The sequence below is a fragment of the Leopardus geoffroyi genome, chromosome C1 (genome assembly GCF_018350155.1).
Source record: "Leopardus geoffroyi isolate Oge1 chromosome C1, O.geoffroyi_Oge1_pat1.0, whole genome shotgun sequence".
NCBI lineage: Eukaryota > Metazoa > Chordata > Mammalia > Carnivora > Felidae > Leopardus > Leopardus geoffroyi.
This window is the reverse complement of record NC_059328.1, coordinates 210301592-210317606: the sequence shown is the minus strand read 5'-3', so window position 1 is coordinate 210317606 and position 16015 is coordinate 210301592. Positions and strand designations below refer to the sequence as shown.

General features: G+C 42.7%; 1 protein-coding gene across 14 annotated transcripts in view; it reads right to left on the bottom strand.

Annotated features, from left to right (window-relative positions):
- Positions 1-16015, bottom strand: part of RHBDD1 (rhomboid domain containing 1) — a 134260-nt gene that overhangs the window by 38809 nt on the left and 79436 nt on the right. For 6 of the 14 annotated variants that reach the window (XM_045481499.1, XM_045481498.1, XM_045481500.1 and 3 more), the window contains 2 exons: positions 15369-15512; positions 8649-9150 (listed from right to left, as the gene is read on the bottom strand). In XM_045481499.1, the coding sequence (XP_045337455.1) occupies positions 9044-9150; positions 15369-15512 (251 nt within the window). In that variant the 3' untranslated portion in view covers positions 8649-9043. Of the gene's footprint in view, positions 1-5212; positions 6106-7760; positions 7889-7920; positions 7953-8648; positions 9151-12593; positions 12821-15368; positions 15513-16015 lie in introns of those variants that run through there. The other 8 variants (XM_045481505.1, XM_045481506.1, XM_045481503.1 and 5 more) reach the window with 5 other exon arrangements.

Below are 16015 nucleotides of genomic sequence, written 5' to 3'. Positions count from 1 at the left end.
ACAAATTCCCATACGAAGCTTAAAGTTGACCAAGAAGACATTAATTCACCTCTACTTGGAAAACTTCATTGGAAACTTGATGAATATCTTACAGAACTCTAATTCACTGAAATTTCTCATTTTATTCCAAAGGAATGAGTATAAATACAAACGTTCACTGAGCTGGTAAAGTAATAGAAGTGCTTCATAGAAAACTAGTGTTATTATTATGAATTAAAATATGATAATCCTACCAATACGCTAAGAAAGGCAAAATAACGTAATGATTAAGTACATAGACTCTGGAACTGAGACTGTATATAGGCTCACATCGTGGCTCTGCCATTACGAGCTGTGTGACCTCGGTCAGCCTCCCTTTGCTTTAGTCTTCTTTCGAAAAGATAAATAGTAAAACTGACTTCATTGTTGTTGGATTAAAATGAGTGTATACATGCACACACATGGACACATATGCATAGGTCACTTACAACGGTGCTTGTCATGCTGTGACTCACTTAAGTTCCATCTTTTCCCCGGCAGCCTGATCCCCACACAGGGATCTTAAAATCCATATCTGAAGGGCACCACATCTGAAGGGCGCAGTTGGCTGAACATCCGACTTCAGCTCAGGTCATGATCTTGTGGTTTGTGAGTTGAAGCCCCACATCAGGCTCGCTGTTGTCAGCCAGTCAGCAAAGAGCCCACTTCGGATCCTCTGTCCCCCTCTGTCTGCCCCTTGACCCCTGCGCTCTCCCAAAAATAAATAATAAAAGAAAATCCATATTTGATCTTATCGCTCACCTACTCAATGGCTTCCACTGTCCCCAGGGCCAGGTACAAAATCCTTAAACACAGTGTAGAGGGCCTTTCACAACCTCATTCCCGCCCATCTTGCCACTTGGGGCCCCACCTGAAAAATATATTGCAGCCCCAGTCAACTTAGTTTCTCCAACAGGCCATCATCTTATCTCAGGGTCTTCATCTATTTTCTCTGCGCCCCTCTTGGTTCAAACCCTTCAGTACTCATCACTTTCAGAGGAAAGCCAAAATCCTGAGATGGACCATAGCCTAGAACACACTAATTCAAATTTAGAGTCAATACCCAGGTTGCCCCCAAACTTAGGAATCATACATTCATTCATAGGAGAAAGGAGGCTCACTACCTGGGTGCCCCATCTGCCGATCTTTAAGACAATGAAGGTGATGGCAGATTGTTATGATGTCACTACAGCCACACAGGAGGAAGACCCGTGAATTCCGAGCTTAGAGTAAATGGCATCCTCTCTGTATGCCTCTGTCTCCTGTTTGCTCTAGGCGCAATTTTTATTTCCATTTTAAGTTGTTATTTCTCTATTTGTGTAACTGCAAAGAGCAGAGGAAGATACGCTTTTTCAGCAAATACAAGTCTGGGGGTTTTTAAGGACAGTGCTCATTTGATCTCATTATTCTGCCAGTTAATTGACAGGAAAGAATGTCCTAATTGCTCATTAACTCTGAAGATGTCCCCCTTGTATGGTGTCAAGGTCTTAGAGACACAGGGTATACAGCATCTGTACAAACTGCTGCTGCTTTGGGGGACAAAGCGTAAGTTTCACACAGCTAAAAAAAAAAAAGAAAAAACAAAAAACCCCAAAAAAACCCCAACAGATGTTTTTGATTTTGGCTTCAAACAATCTTATCTATAATGGAGTAGAATTTGGTGGTGAGTTATTTTCTCCTTGAGCTAATAAGATGAACCACACTGCTGATTAAATACTGTTTTCTGGGGCCCCACAGTTTTTCACAGCCATTGTTTATGGAAATCATTCTTGGTTAGATGGTAATCTGCCAGAATGGCAATGGATTTTTAAAAAAAAATTTTTTTAAACGTTTATTTTACTTTTGAGACAGAGACAGAGCATGAACGGGGGAGGGTCAGAGAGAGAGGGAGACACAGAATCGGAAGCAGGCTCCAGGCTCTGAGCCATCAGCCCAGAGCCCGACGCGGGGCTCGAACTCACGGACCGTGAGATAGTGACCTGGGCTGAAGTCGGACGCTTAACCGACTGAGCCACCCAGGCACCCCAGCAATGGATTTTTGAAAGGTTCTCCGAGAAAGGTACTCCTCAAAGAGCTTCCGCTTCTACCCACCCCTGTGTCCCCATATGCGGGACTGTGATGAGTAAAACCGTAACAGAACAAAGCCATCAACACAGGCACTGCTCAGGCCCCTTCTTCAAAGCGCACAAAGAAAGCCAGAATTGCTCTAAACAGCTATGCCCACATACTACGAAGCCTGGTTTACATGCCTCTGTGATATATAAAACATTAAAATGATAATTGGCAAATAATTAGGGATACCAAGGGCTAGGAAATGTCATAACTTGACAACGGTCATCGTGTCAAAATTATGCTCAAAACGGGACTTACTGGGCCTGAGTTATCTAAGTCAGGGACTTATTTCCCTCTGCACCCGCAAATGTCCCACCGAAAAGCATCCTCTATTCCACAGTAAATTACTTGGGGTTTAAAATGTATCTTTGTCACAGCAGTGTGTGCCAAAAGAAGGGCCCTGCTAACCCCCAGAGACACAGCTTATTTAAAGTTATAATGAAGACAGCAGGTGCTCTATGCAGATGTCACTTCTTCTAGGAGACACTTATTAAACACTTTATCTCCCTTACTGTCGCTGGGCTAGCTACATTTTATGTTCTTTCAGCATCACCGTAGCCAAAAGCAAACTGTTTCCTTTTAGTCTCACTGAGCTGAAAATTAAAAACTACTGGGCTTTGGGTTGTTTAGGGGGATTTGCAAAGAATTCTAAATGTAGTGATTCAAGAGTCAACCCATACTGTTTTCTAGTGACACAAAACTGTATTTTGCAATAAAACAACACTCTCCCACGGAAAGCATGCCAGACTTCTTTCCCTGGTGACCCAAACCTCTGCATTCCAACCACCACACATCCTTTTGTTCAGAGGAAGTGGAACAAACAGATAGGAAAGGACCCCACTCGAGAAAATGTACGAAGCTTTCCATTTTGCATACTGTCAGGTAAAATGGAACTGCCTGGGGCCATGGTTCCTAAACTCTGTGCTAAAGCAGCCTCAGAGTAAGACAGAATCCAGTTATGTTCTGGAACCTTAAGAAAGAAGTCACTGCAGTAGCCAGGAAGAGCTAGCTACTAATAACGGGAGCAGTCGGCCTTCTTGCCTAAAGTGTGTGGGTCACTTCAGTCTGGAAGGTTCAGAGTAGGGATGGAATGGGAAAGGGGGTAAGCAAGAAGGAAAAGGGGAGACTGGATCTGGAGGGATCTGGGCTCTGCTCAGTCTCCTCCATCACTCTGACTGCCCATGAGTAGCCTGCGGAGGCTGGAGGTGAATGAATGAGGTGTGTCTGCCCTTCTCCACCACAAACAACCTGAAGCCTTAGGTGGAATGGGGACGTGGAGAACATCAGAGAAGAGCATGGCTAAGCGTGAACAGTTTTAGCAATGCCCAGATTCATTTTACTAATTTTTTTTTCCTTATAAAGGTTCTACATGATTTTGGAGACATTTTTGAAACGGGAGTTAAGCCAAAGTAAGAAAATAAAAGTCACCATAATCTTATTCTTGAGAAATAAGGGTAAGCGGCATTTTGTTCAATATCATCCCAATCTTTTTTACGGTACATTCACTAGGTCTTTTTAATGGCTGAGTATTATTCTATATCATAATTTATTTGACCTGTCCCTTCTCATGGCATGATTAGGCCATCTGCAATTTTTCCAAAGCAGATGATTACAATGTAATTTTAATCAGCTTAATATTTATAGTAATCTTCCTAACACTGCACAGTTTTGGTCCTGTGTTACAACAAAAATAGATTTATGTAACACAGATGTGGCACAGGAAGATGTCTGGTCCCTAACTGAGATTCACGAAGATATATAAATACATAGTATGCATGACTCTCACATCTGGCTCTCCGTAACTAAATACAACAGAATTATAAATAGTTCTGGACCCTTGGAGAACCACCATGTGATGAAACTAGACCACTGTGAAAGCCATTTGTGAGTCTACAACAAATGGAAACCAACATATGACTTGATTTTTTTTTTTCAACGTTTATTTATTTTTGGGACAGAGAGAGACAGAGCATGAACAGGGGAGGGGCAGAGAGAGAGGGAGACACAGAATCGGAAACAGGCTCCAGGCTCTGAGCCATCAGCCCAGAGCCCGACGCGGGGCTCGAACTCACGGACCGCGAGATCGTGACCTGGCTGAAGTCGGACGCTTAACCGACTGTGCCACCCAGGCGCCCCGTGACTTGATTTTTCTTACTAGCAACACAACACAACACAACATGACAAAGTGGAAGGAAGACAGCACAAGTCTAAGAGGGCTTTGAGAGGCAGAGTGGATGACACTGGAAATTCTCACGGGAATAATTCCCACTCCCGAGGAGCAGGAGAAATGTGTGACAGCCTGATGTCAAATTCTGATGTCTTAAGCCACACCTAATGTGAGCACATGCATTCCTTTTTGTTCTCAATCATTTCTCTTCTAAAAGGAAAGTTACCAGGGGTGGCTGGGTGGCTCAGTCAGTTGAGCTCAGGTAACTTTGGCACTGCTTTGTCCTATTCTTTGTCATTGACTTTGAAAATAATCTAAATAAATTAAGCAAAGGATCACAATAATATATCCAAGATTTAATCCTGAGGTGGAGTTCGAGCCTCACATCGGGCTCTGTGCTGACAGCTCAGAGCCTGGAGCCTGCTTTGGATTCTGTGTCTCCCTCTCTCTTTGCCCCTCCCCCGCTTGTGCTCTGTCTCTCTCTCTCTCTCTCTCTTCCTTAAAAATAAACATTAAAAAAAGTTTTTTTAAAGGAAAGCTACTGAACAAAAATAGAGCCCTATTAAAATGAATGATGCAAATATCCTTAATTAAAATGTCACTGATGTTTCTATATTAAAAACAGTATTTTCACATTCATATGCTATACATTTTGGTAAAAACGAATGACAGCTCAGAAGATTATTTATGATTGTCTACAGTAAGCACTTTTTTTTTTTTTTTTTTTTTTTGAGTGTGTGTCCTTTAAGGTACCTGAGGTGCAGGTTTCTTGTGCAAGAGGGAGTTCTTTCCCTACAAAACAAACATTTGTTTTCCAATTTTTAAACCAATATGGATCTGTTGCTTAAAGAAAAACCAAAATCCAACCAAACGACAGGGCTTGGCCAATCATAGATGGACAGGTGAAGAAGACGGTGAGGGAAATGTCACTGTTATTCTGGAAGTAATACAGTCTCTCTAAAGGGCGTAGCCACACCCCCCTCCGTTTTCAGGGTTCTGAATTCAGGAACATCACATCAGCCAAACCATCTCCAAGAATACAAACCTAACTCCAGGTCAGTTAGGTCTTGACTATACGGAGAAAACCTCTCTCCTGTCATCAACAATTCAGCAGCAGCCTAGAAATGCTTCTTCTAAACAGGCTCTGTTGGTAAGACATAAAAGTGTCCCAACTAGTGTCCCTTCTTAGAATGCCACCCTGGGCAAGTCATTTAACTTCTCTATGCCACTGCTTCACAATCTGAAATAACAAAGATAATTGCAAATGCTTATTTCTTAGGGTTCTGTGTGGGTATGTGAACCTTCCTCGTCCCACGGAGAGGCACTTAATTCTTGCTGACTTGGAAAGAATTTCACCACAACATTTGCTGTGGTTTCTTCTGGGTGCCTATGTTATGGGTAGCTGCAAGGGTACACCTCAAATGTTACGTGGTTCTTCTCTGGGTGCTGGGGTTATGGGTTCTTTTTTTGTCTTCTTTTCTCATTTGTATTTTCCGCAGTGAATATATATTGCTTTTATAACTAGAACAACAAACGTTAACCAAATTCTCAAGACTGTTATAGATGAGCTCAGTTAGCCATCACCACTGTCTTAGGTCCTCAACACAGTCCACCTCAGGACATCTGGAATTCAGGTAGAACTTCCAGAAAAGGAGTTGAGTGCTGCCCATTCTGATGGCGAAACAGAAGCAGAACCACGCAGCAATCACGGCACACATCTTACCAGATGTTAGCACACGTACATCAGAGCCGTTTGTCACACTTTATCATCTGTCTCCCTTCCCTCGAAAGTCAGGTGGACTCTGCCCCTGGTGACAGAGAAAAGCTGAGAAGTCTGTCTGTAGTCAAGCCTACAAGGAGGATGTGAAAACTCACTCAGAGATTCAGCTTTAGGGCGGACTCATGGGAGCTCTAGAAATGTGGCTCCAATCTAGCACCTTCCAGGGAGGTCTTGACTCCCCGGTTCCTCCCACCTGCCTACTTCACACCTGCATCCCCAGGGCAGGACACTGTCAACAATAATCAAGGCCAAGTTAACAGACATGTATATAGATGGTGATGGGATATTAAGTCTCTTGGCTTCTCTTAGACTGTTTCCTCATTGGGCAAAATCAGGTGTCAGATATGATGCCTCCTAAGGTCCATGCCAGCATATCACTGTTACATTTGAAAATGGCACTGCTTTGTCCTAATTCTTTGTCATTGACTTTGAAAATAATCTAAATAAATTAAGCAAAGGATCACAATAATATATCCAAGATTTAATCCCCAAGATTTAAACTAAAGTCACATGCTTAATATGCTCAGCAAAGGTGGCTCTTTACGAATGCCAAACTCATCACTGGCGTCAGTTAAACTCAAAGATGAAGAGGAAATATTAAGATACAGTCATGAAAAATGTTAAATGTAGTCACTGTGATGTGCAATTACAATGCTTAAAGAGGAATCAAAAAGGCTCAAATAAAGAGAAAATAAAATCCAATTCACTGAAAACATCAACTAATGAGTCTATGAAACAAAGTCTGGGCCTTCAGCTAAAAGAAAAAACAGACGGTTTTGTATTATATTTTAGTATAAATAAGTGGGATTAGAAATTTCCTCATACTCTCCATGCTTTGATTAATAAGAATTTAAGATCCACTGTAATTTTAAAGCACTATTTGATACCTCTTTTCCAAATTAATACACTTTATAGAAATAATGTCTATATTAATAGTTTTCTACAATTATCTGATTTTATGGGACACTGACTATACACATAACTTCTGAGATTAAAAACTGTATACATAGCTTGAGTATACAAATCATTGTATCAGTAAATTTGGTGGTCTACAGAATTCTTACATAACTTAGGGAATGATGGTTTTGCTGAAGAGGAGAATGTCACAGATGGGTAAGTAAAATGACCAACTCAAAAGTTACTACATGGCTTTCGTGGATCTAATACACACACAAGAGGCTCAAATACAGACTTGCTGAGTAACAGCATGAATAATGACCCTGAGGAACATGATGAGGGTACTGGGTAATATTCCTGACACCGTTAAGATCTGGTGGCCCAGAAGCGGTCTCCAAGTGTGGGAGAGGATGGAGGGGACATGGGTGGGTGGAATTGATTCATTACAATTCTGTTTATACTTTTATTGTTAAATCTCCTCATTAGCATCTGAATAATGCCTTTTAATAAACGGTGATCGTGGGGGGTAGCGGCAGAGGAAAAATTATAAATACACATGTAACTATTATTGTCAAGATCCCAAATATGTTTAAATTTCATGTATCTTTATTTCTATTTTATTATTTCAGTCACCGCGGGCTATGGTTAATATTTTAAAATCTGGGACTTCAAGAGAAGCCGGCTCCTTTCCCACCAGGGACGAAACAGAACTCGGGCCCACTCATTTTACGATTTTTCTTCCTGGCTGGGATATTCACGTGTTGTTTCACAGATTTTAAAACTCACGTGCTTATGTTTCTTTACGGGCACAATTTGACATCTAGACACAGTCTCGAATGTCAAACTTCACTCGCTGAAGTGAGTATCTCCCAACACAGAGCTGCAAGCAAGAACCATGATCCAAAGGGAGCGTTCTGCAACGAGACTGCTTTTAGACAATCTGGCAGATGGTACTTGTTCATTACACAGAAACTTGTCCTAGGAGAAAACACGCCAATTTACTTAAAAAAAAAAAAAAAAAAAGAAGTTAAGTGGTCACACAGAATTAGCTGTACATCTCTGTCCTGGCCCGTAACGCCTCTGCCAAGCCAAGCAGGCCAGCCGTGAACATTTGCATATGTTAAAAACTGCCAACCACATTATGCCTGCACTGGGCCAAGGAAGGATCATATAACCATGCAACTGAATGAGCCACCACCATCTAAGCCACGTATGTATCGATTCAGGTCTGCCACGGATGGCTGTGTGAGTTTGTCATCCCTAAACCCTGACACCCATGGGTCAAACACCAACATTCCTGACAGTTTCCCAGAAACTCCAGCTATGCTCCTCCTACTCAGTCCATTACCACAGAATAATGGAAAAGGAAGAGGGGACCCAACTCACCTCTTTATTGTAAAAAAATAAAAATAAAAACAGAGGTCTGAGGAGATTCAGTCATTCACACCTCAAGTAAAGCTAGTTAATTACTATGCCAGGACTGAAATGCAGGCCACTGGTGTTTTCCCATCATTTTCGCTTTGTACCATACCAGGAGAGATAAAAAGAATGAACATAATGCATCTGTTTTCTGCAAACATGTCCACACAATAAAGAAACAGGCTCTTATATACCTTGGTGTAGCTTTAGCAAGAAAGATGAATTGTACAAGTCTTTTTTTTTTTTTTTTTTTTCTTTACCTAAAATGTGTCTCAACGGTCTCTATGAACACATGATGCTTACAAACAAGATTCAAAGATATTGTCAAATAATCTGTTAACCACAAAAGCACTAGATACTGATTTGGAACCCCAACATTTTTTTCTCCAAAATGGCTCCCCTGGCAATTTCACATCGAGAAACTCAGAGACAAAGCAGCAACCAGTTTCATTCTGAAGCCAAGACCTTTGTAGTATATCCCACCATGGTTTCACATATGGCCAACCAGCAACCCCAACTGTATGGTGTGTGTGTGTCGGGGGGGGGGGGCGGTGACAGATCTGCCTGATTTTCACGAGAGCCAGAGTGTGATTGGGGCCATTTGCCTTTCAGAAAGAGTCTAAGAAAAGAAGCACAAGTTACTCTACATGTCAGCAAGGATTTCCAGCTTTAACCAGTACACATGCTCCAGGCTGGCAGATAGAAGTTGAAAAGGACACAGCTTTGCACCCAGCCACCAGCTGAACTTGGTGGCAGGCTATAAAAAAAAAAAAAAAAAAAAAGGCACAAATTATACATAGAAGGATGTGGGGGAGGGGGGAGAAGAAAATGCAATGAGCTAATGTTCCCACTTGGCATCTGCCTTTTGACTCAAAGAAAGAGATGGCTCTTTTCCAAAATTTTTCTATTATTGTGCTATCAGCTGCCTCTTGGACGTGCTTATAAAAGCGGAGACTGCCAACAAAACAAGACAAGATTTCTGTTGATAGTAGTAAATGTGCAAGCTCCTTGAAATAATAGGGATTTCACTATTTCTCCTGCAAAGGCTACTTTGGGATTATTATTCCCAGCACGAGCTTCAGGACATGTACAGCCAGGTCCTGTTGAGGACTATGGGAACAGCAAATTCTGAAGTTAAAGAGGTGCTACCTTGATTCTTTAATTTCCTCCTCCAATATAATTAAACTAAAGAACAGTCTGAAACTGATTGGCGCTGGATGTTTCTTGCTGGACTGGCATTCAACCAAATGAATTTCTATTAGTTGGCCCTTTCAAATCTCAGTATTGCTCTATTACACCAACTTCTTTGAAAACTGGAAATCAAAGAGAAAAAATTAAGCATCCAGCTTTTTTGAAAAGGACTATAGATTCTACCTACTTCGTGAGGGAAAGATCTTATTCAAAGGCACAAACACAAAAAGGTAACAAACAAATGTACTGAGAATGATAGATTCAAACTCCAGTGAAGAACCAGGAATGCTTCCAGCTTCCCTTTGGGGTGTAGAAAGCTAGGGAAAGCATCACTCCTCTCCTTACAATAAACATAAATGCTGGCCAATCTGCAAGTTAATAACTTTTTCTTGAACCCATCAGAGAGCTGTGGCAGTAAGGCAGCTAAACAGAGTCTGAAAAGGTACCTGAGCACTTGCTCACCTAGGACGGACTCCGAAGGACACTCAGAAGAACTCGGCCAAAACCATGAACGGATTGCTAAAGGCTTAGTGTGAGCTAGCCACAGAACACAGACCATGTTCACAGAATGTATAACGCAAAGTGCACTGGGGGCTACGATACACAAGAGTTCGCGCCCACTGATAGGCTCTTCTTGGAACCTCTTGTGGGCCTCCCCCAAGGGACAGGTGAGTCCACAGACAGCATCCTTTGTCATTCCTGGTTCAGTCCTGGGAGAAAGAGCAGTCAGGGCAGGAAAAGTTTGTAAAACAAAAGGCTGCTCACATCCTTCTTCTCTATCCCCGTGGAACAAAAGCCGTCATTGCCTGGGAGAAAGGCAAAAACCGCGGTTTCCCTAAGGGAAATGGTAAAAACCTACCGCAGCTTAGGATAGGGGGATGGGAGATGAAAAGGGACCTCTAGACCTGGGGGTGGGACAGGAACACAGGGAAGGCCACAACTCTAATCATAGGGACACAGCCACTGCCTAAGATCAAGGCCTAATCACAGCGTACCCTGCTTGCCCGCCACCCGAGACTATAAAACACAGTAAGCAGCAGCAGCAGCAGCGTGTGCCCGGGAGAGGGGCACGAGAGCACATGGGGGGCCTGCCCGAGCCGCAGCGCAGAGGAAAGGCTGAAATTGAAGGTCAAGCAGACATGGAGAAAACCTCGTCAGCAAATCGGCCCCCACCCTCAGAAACAAGGTAACCCCCGAGGAATCTGAAGTGCTCGGTGTACAGGAGGTAACCGCAGCAACCCTAGGCATTCGGTAATACTGAATTATATAGTATATACGTACTAATATAAATGTTTTAATATAATATGTTGATATAGTAACTCATATAATTCGAAATGCAGTACGCAACAGAACAAGTAGAGAGTAAGAATGGATTGGAACACCCAGGGGTGCTGGACTAAGTCAATCTAATTAACGTTTATAGAATATTCCACCCAACTAGAGAAGAATACACGTCAGTTTCAAGGGCACATGGCATTTTCATCAGGATGGACCACAAAATGTCACAACCAGGTGAGCCTCATCCTGGGAACGTAAACCTTCTTCAGCTTTGAAAATCAAAATAATGTAACAAGAAAAAACAGATTAATAATCTCAACAGATAGAATTTTCTAAATTACTACTTACAATAGCCTACCTTCCCCTCCAAAAAAATACTTAGGTATAAATCTAATACGTGGAGGATCTGGATGTTCAAAAAATCTAGCGATATGAAAATATGATTACAACAAAACACTGAGTGAAAACAAGGTACAAAATAGTATGTACTTTACAGTCAGAATTTTATAAAATGAACTCAAACCAAATATTTTTTGCATAGGGAAAAAAAGGCTAAAGAAGGCCTTTAAGGCCTTTAAAACAGTGTCTCTTTGGGGGCGCCTGGGTGGCTCAGTCGGTTGGGCGTCCGGACTTTGGTTCAGGTCATGATCTCACCATTCGTGAGTTAGGGCCCCGCATCAGGCTCTGTGCTGACAGCTCAGAGCCTGGAGCCTGCTTCCGTATTCTGTGTCTCCCTCTCTCTCTGTCCCTCTCCCCCACTCCCATTCTGTCTCTCTCTCAAAAATAAATAAACATTAAAAAATTTTTAAAGCAATGTCTCTTTGGTTTTTTATTCTTTTTTTATGGTTACTTATTATTATTATTTATTTTGAAAGAGATAGAGAGAGAGAGAGAGAGAGAGAGGAAGAGACAGCAATTGCACGAGCAGGGGAGGGGCAGAGAGAGAATCCCGGGCAGGCTCTGAACCGTCGGCATGGAGCCCGACGCAGGCCTTGATCTCACAAATCTTGGGACTGTGACCTGAGAGAAAGAAATGAAGAGTTGGACACTCAACTGACTGAGCCACCCAGGTGTCCCATGGTGTCTCATAATCCCAAAGTGTTTTAAAGAAAATCAACCTGAAATTAATGTAAACAATTTGTAAAGCTAATCCCTTTGCTGCCACCTGGGTCTGTAAAATGTACTTCATGGAGTCTCGTTAGGTTAGTTTCCCTAGAACTAGTTCCATATGCTCTTGAAACCATTCACTGAAAATAAAGTTCTGTGGTCAAAGGAGTTTAGAAAACACTCATGTAATAAACTGGTTTCCCAACTGCAGAATTAATTAGAATCACGCTGTTCTGGATCCTTAAGGGAATATAGTTTGCTATATTTTTATAGCCTTGCAGTGTTTCCCAAATCTATCTGAATGCGGTACTTGAGGAGGGGAGAGCGAGACGTATGGGACAGGGTTGTTTCGGCTGACCTTCCAAAGTAGGGTGCAGACATCACAATATTTGGCTTCTAAATACTTCAGTGTGTATCTCCCAAGAATAAGGGACTTTCCGCTACTTACCCACGATACCATCGTCACATCCAAGAAAGTCAGATTACTTCCCTAACATCTAATCTCTAGTCCAAATACAGAATTCCCATTTTCCCAAAAACTGTTTTTACAGTCAGTTTTTTAAGGTTCTCATGTTATGTTTGTTATTTCCTCTTAATACAAAACAACACCCTGTTTTTTTCTTTTTTCTTTTTTTTTTTTTTTGACATGGCTTTTTATTTTTTTCCCTCAGGAGACCAGTCTCATTGAATTGCAGAAATCCCAAGTTTTATCTAATTGTTCCTCCATGGTGTTATTCAGCCTGTTCCTCTATTTCCTATATTTCCTGTATATTGACACTTATGTTGAGAGGCTCGGAGTCAAGTTAAATACTTTTAGGAAGAATATGATGCCGGGTGTCTCATACTCCATCCTAAGAGGAGACACACAACAGGCCATCGCATTAATAACACCGCTAAGCTTGATCAGTGTATTGAGGTGGTGACACCAAATCTCTCTGTTGCAAAGGTACATTTGCCCCCGTTGTTATCAGCATTGTGATAACTTCCTCATTGTCCTCTCAACAACCTTTTAGGTGACGGTTTTTGTAGTCGCTGATGGTCTCTGCAGGACGACCCATTATTTCATTGGGTTTCTTACTAGTTTTCATTTATCTTTTTAAAATTTCTTACAGGCAAATTTACTTTGTGATGTACATGTATGTGAGTTCTGACAAATACAGAGTTGTGTATCTACCACAATAATCCAGACACAGAATAGTTACATCACTTCAAAAAATGCCCTTGCGCTGTCCCGCGGGGTATCCTAAATGAAGTTGAGTACGAAGCCCAGGCTCAACAGCTTTGCTCCAACTGTACTTGTCCCATAACATTTCCTGCCATGCCTAGTAGTGATTAAACCCCTCTGTGCATAGGAATAAAATCATGAAAACTTGTTTTAATAGAGGCTCTGGGGCCCTACCCCCAGAAGTTAGGACTCCAAGGCTGAGGCATGCTGTTAGCAATTGTGATACTAGTAATCCCTGGAGTAGACACGATGTAATGATATGAGAACGGCCCTAACTCTCTACCTTTCCTTCTATCCGTCCTCTTTGCAACGTGACTTTGCAGCTCCTGCCATGAGGAGGTGGCTTCTATTTCTGCATCCCAGGAGTCTGGGCGGAGACTTGTTTCAGCAACAAATACAATGGAATTGACAATGCACCAGCATAAGCCTCATTTTCATTCTCTCAGAGCCCTTGGGCTGAGGCCTGGTGGATGAGCCTGGGCCAGCCGGCTGGATGAGGAGGGGTGCACGGCCTCATCTCCACCATCGCCTCACACGATGGTCACTCAGGTGAGTGAACGGGGTCATCTGGGGGCAGCCAGCTCCAGGTGACCCACCGCAGACACCTTAGCACAGAGGCCAAGCCAAGATCGCTTAAGCTTGGCCAGCTGACCTATATGCTCTAGAGCAATAAAAAATATTTATTGTTTTTAGTTGTGCGTGTGTCTGTGTGCGTCTGTGAGTGTGTGTTTGGTGATCTGTTACATGGTAATAGGTGACTTATACACCATAATTCTGATACGCTTCACCCAAGAAATACTGACTTATCTCTTCTCCATTTCTCTCACCGCCTTCCTCATTTAGGCTTTCATTTCTTGCTCGGACCACTGCTGTCACTCAACCTCCATGCTCACTGCTGCTGCTGACTGTATTCTTTACAGTCAGAAGGCAAGTTGTCATAACTGATGCATTCTTATCATCTAGCATAAAGCCTGGTCCCCCAACAGGTGCTCAGTCCTTCTTTGTGGTGCCGACAGATTCGTAAAGCACGGCTCTGATCACGTCCCTGGGCACAGAGGACTCTACCGGCATTCACACCACATTCCAGGTCCATTTTCCACTTGGCGTATTTAATTCTAGGACCTCTGGGATCAGGCCACAGCCTTGCTTCCCACTCTTCTTCCCAGTCTTCTCTTAATGCTCCCTTCGAAAGTGAGGGCTGACGGACCACGCCCTTGCTGCCCGGTCTACGGGACGCTGACTCCTGCCTGGAAGGCCTGCCTCCATCTCTGCAAACTCCACACGTCCTGGAAGGTCCGAGTCTTCTGGGAGCGTCTGGTAGCCGTGGTTAAGGAAGAGTTCCCCCCTTTCCCCTGCCTCTACCAGTTGGCCTGAGCCTCTCGGAGCTGAGCACTCCCACCTGAGCACCTGACACGATGGTTACCTGTTCCTTGTGGCATCTAGCAGGCATCTCCTCTACCTGAGATTGCGAGCTTGTTGAGGGAGAGTCCATCTTTTACCTCTCTGTATTCCCTGTGGTACCTAACACAGTCCATGAAACACAGCAAGACCTTAATAAATGCTTATTGAATGAATGAACGGATGGTTTTTCGTCACTAGTAAAACAACAGCAACAGTAATAAGCCAAACTCACAACAAAGATGGCAAAAATAAACACAGTGCTTTTCATATATTGGGTCTGTAAAAGAATCTTCTGGAAAGCCTGCTCAAAATACACATTCCTAGGCTTTGTCCCCAGAGAGACTGGTTCAGTAGGTCAGGAGTGGAACCCTAAGTTTGTGATTTGGGGGAAGGTTTGTGGGCAATATTTTGATATACAGTGGTATATACCTGCTTTATAGGTATGAATTCCAAGGCAAACTCCTTCCTTCATGCACCTATGAAATTTTTTTTTTAAGTTTCCTGACTTTAATGCCAAAGCATTGTGTGCAGTGGACCTATAAAAAGAACAGCTTTAACAATACATACATAGTCTGGCACCTCATTAGCTTAGGTTGCTGGGAATATGGCATCACACCGCATTCTTTGTGATGACAATCTCCACGTATTTTTTTTATCTACATATCCTTTTTATAACCTATTTAAAGTTTAATATGTGACAAACAGTCCCTTTTCAGACCGTCTCACCGTGTGATGCATGCTTTAAAAAAAAGAGAAGGGCGCCAAACTCCTACCTCGGTCCCAGAGGCTGGCTCTCAACGCTCTCTCCAGTTGTTCCTCTTCACTCAGTCCTGCTGTGTATGCGTCATAGTCCCTGGGTACTTCTTCAGAGTAACCTGGCATGCCGTGGGGGTAATAATCCTGATATCTGGAGTAGCCTACAGTCACAAGGAAAGGGTTACAGAACATTGCCATGTACTGTTCTTTTCACCCTCTCTATTTCATTAAGCAAAGACAGTAAAATGACCTATGTCATCAATCTGAGCACAGTGATACTTGCCAAAATAAAACCAGACGACAAATGGAGAATGCCCCCGTGGGGGTGGGCAGTCGTAGGTCCTATCACTGTTGTACCCACGGTGCCCAGCGTGAAACTGGAGTGGATTCTTACAGTTCAGAGCTACACAATCCTTGGGGAATGTTCTCTGAAGTGCTCACGAAAGTCAAGGGAATGGCTGAAATGATAGCTGATAGAGCCTTTCTGTCTGTGGCTCCATACAATGAGAGGCAGACTACCATTTAAGGCAGAAACCACAGGATTTCTGTGCTGGGTATGATACTTTGGACACTAATAACTACAGTGAGATATACAAGGCAGTGTCTCTGTAATTATAATTGTATGTCAAAGAACATGGCTTCTATCAATGGTCCTTTCAAGAAA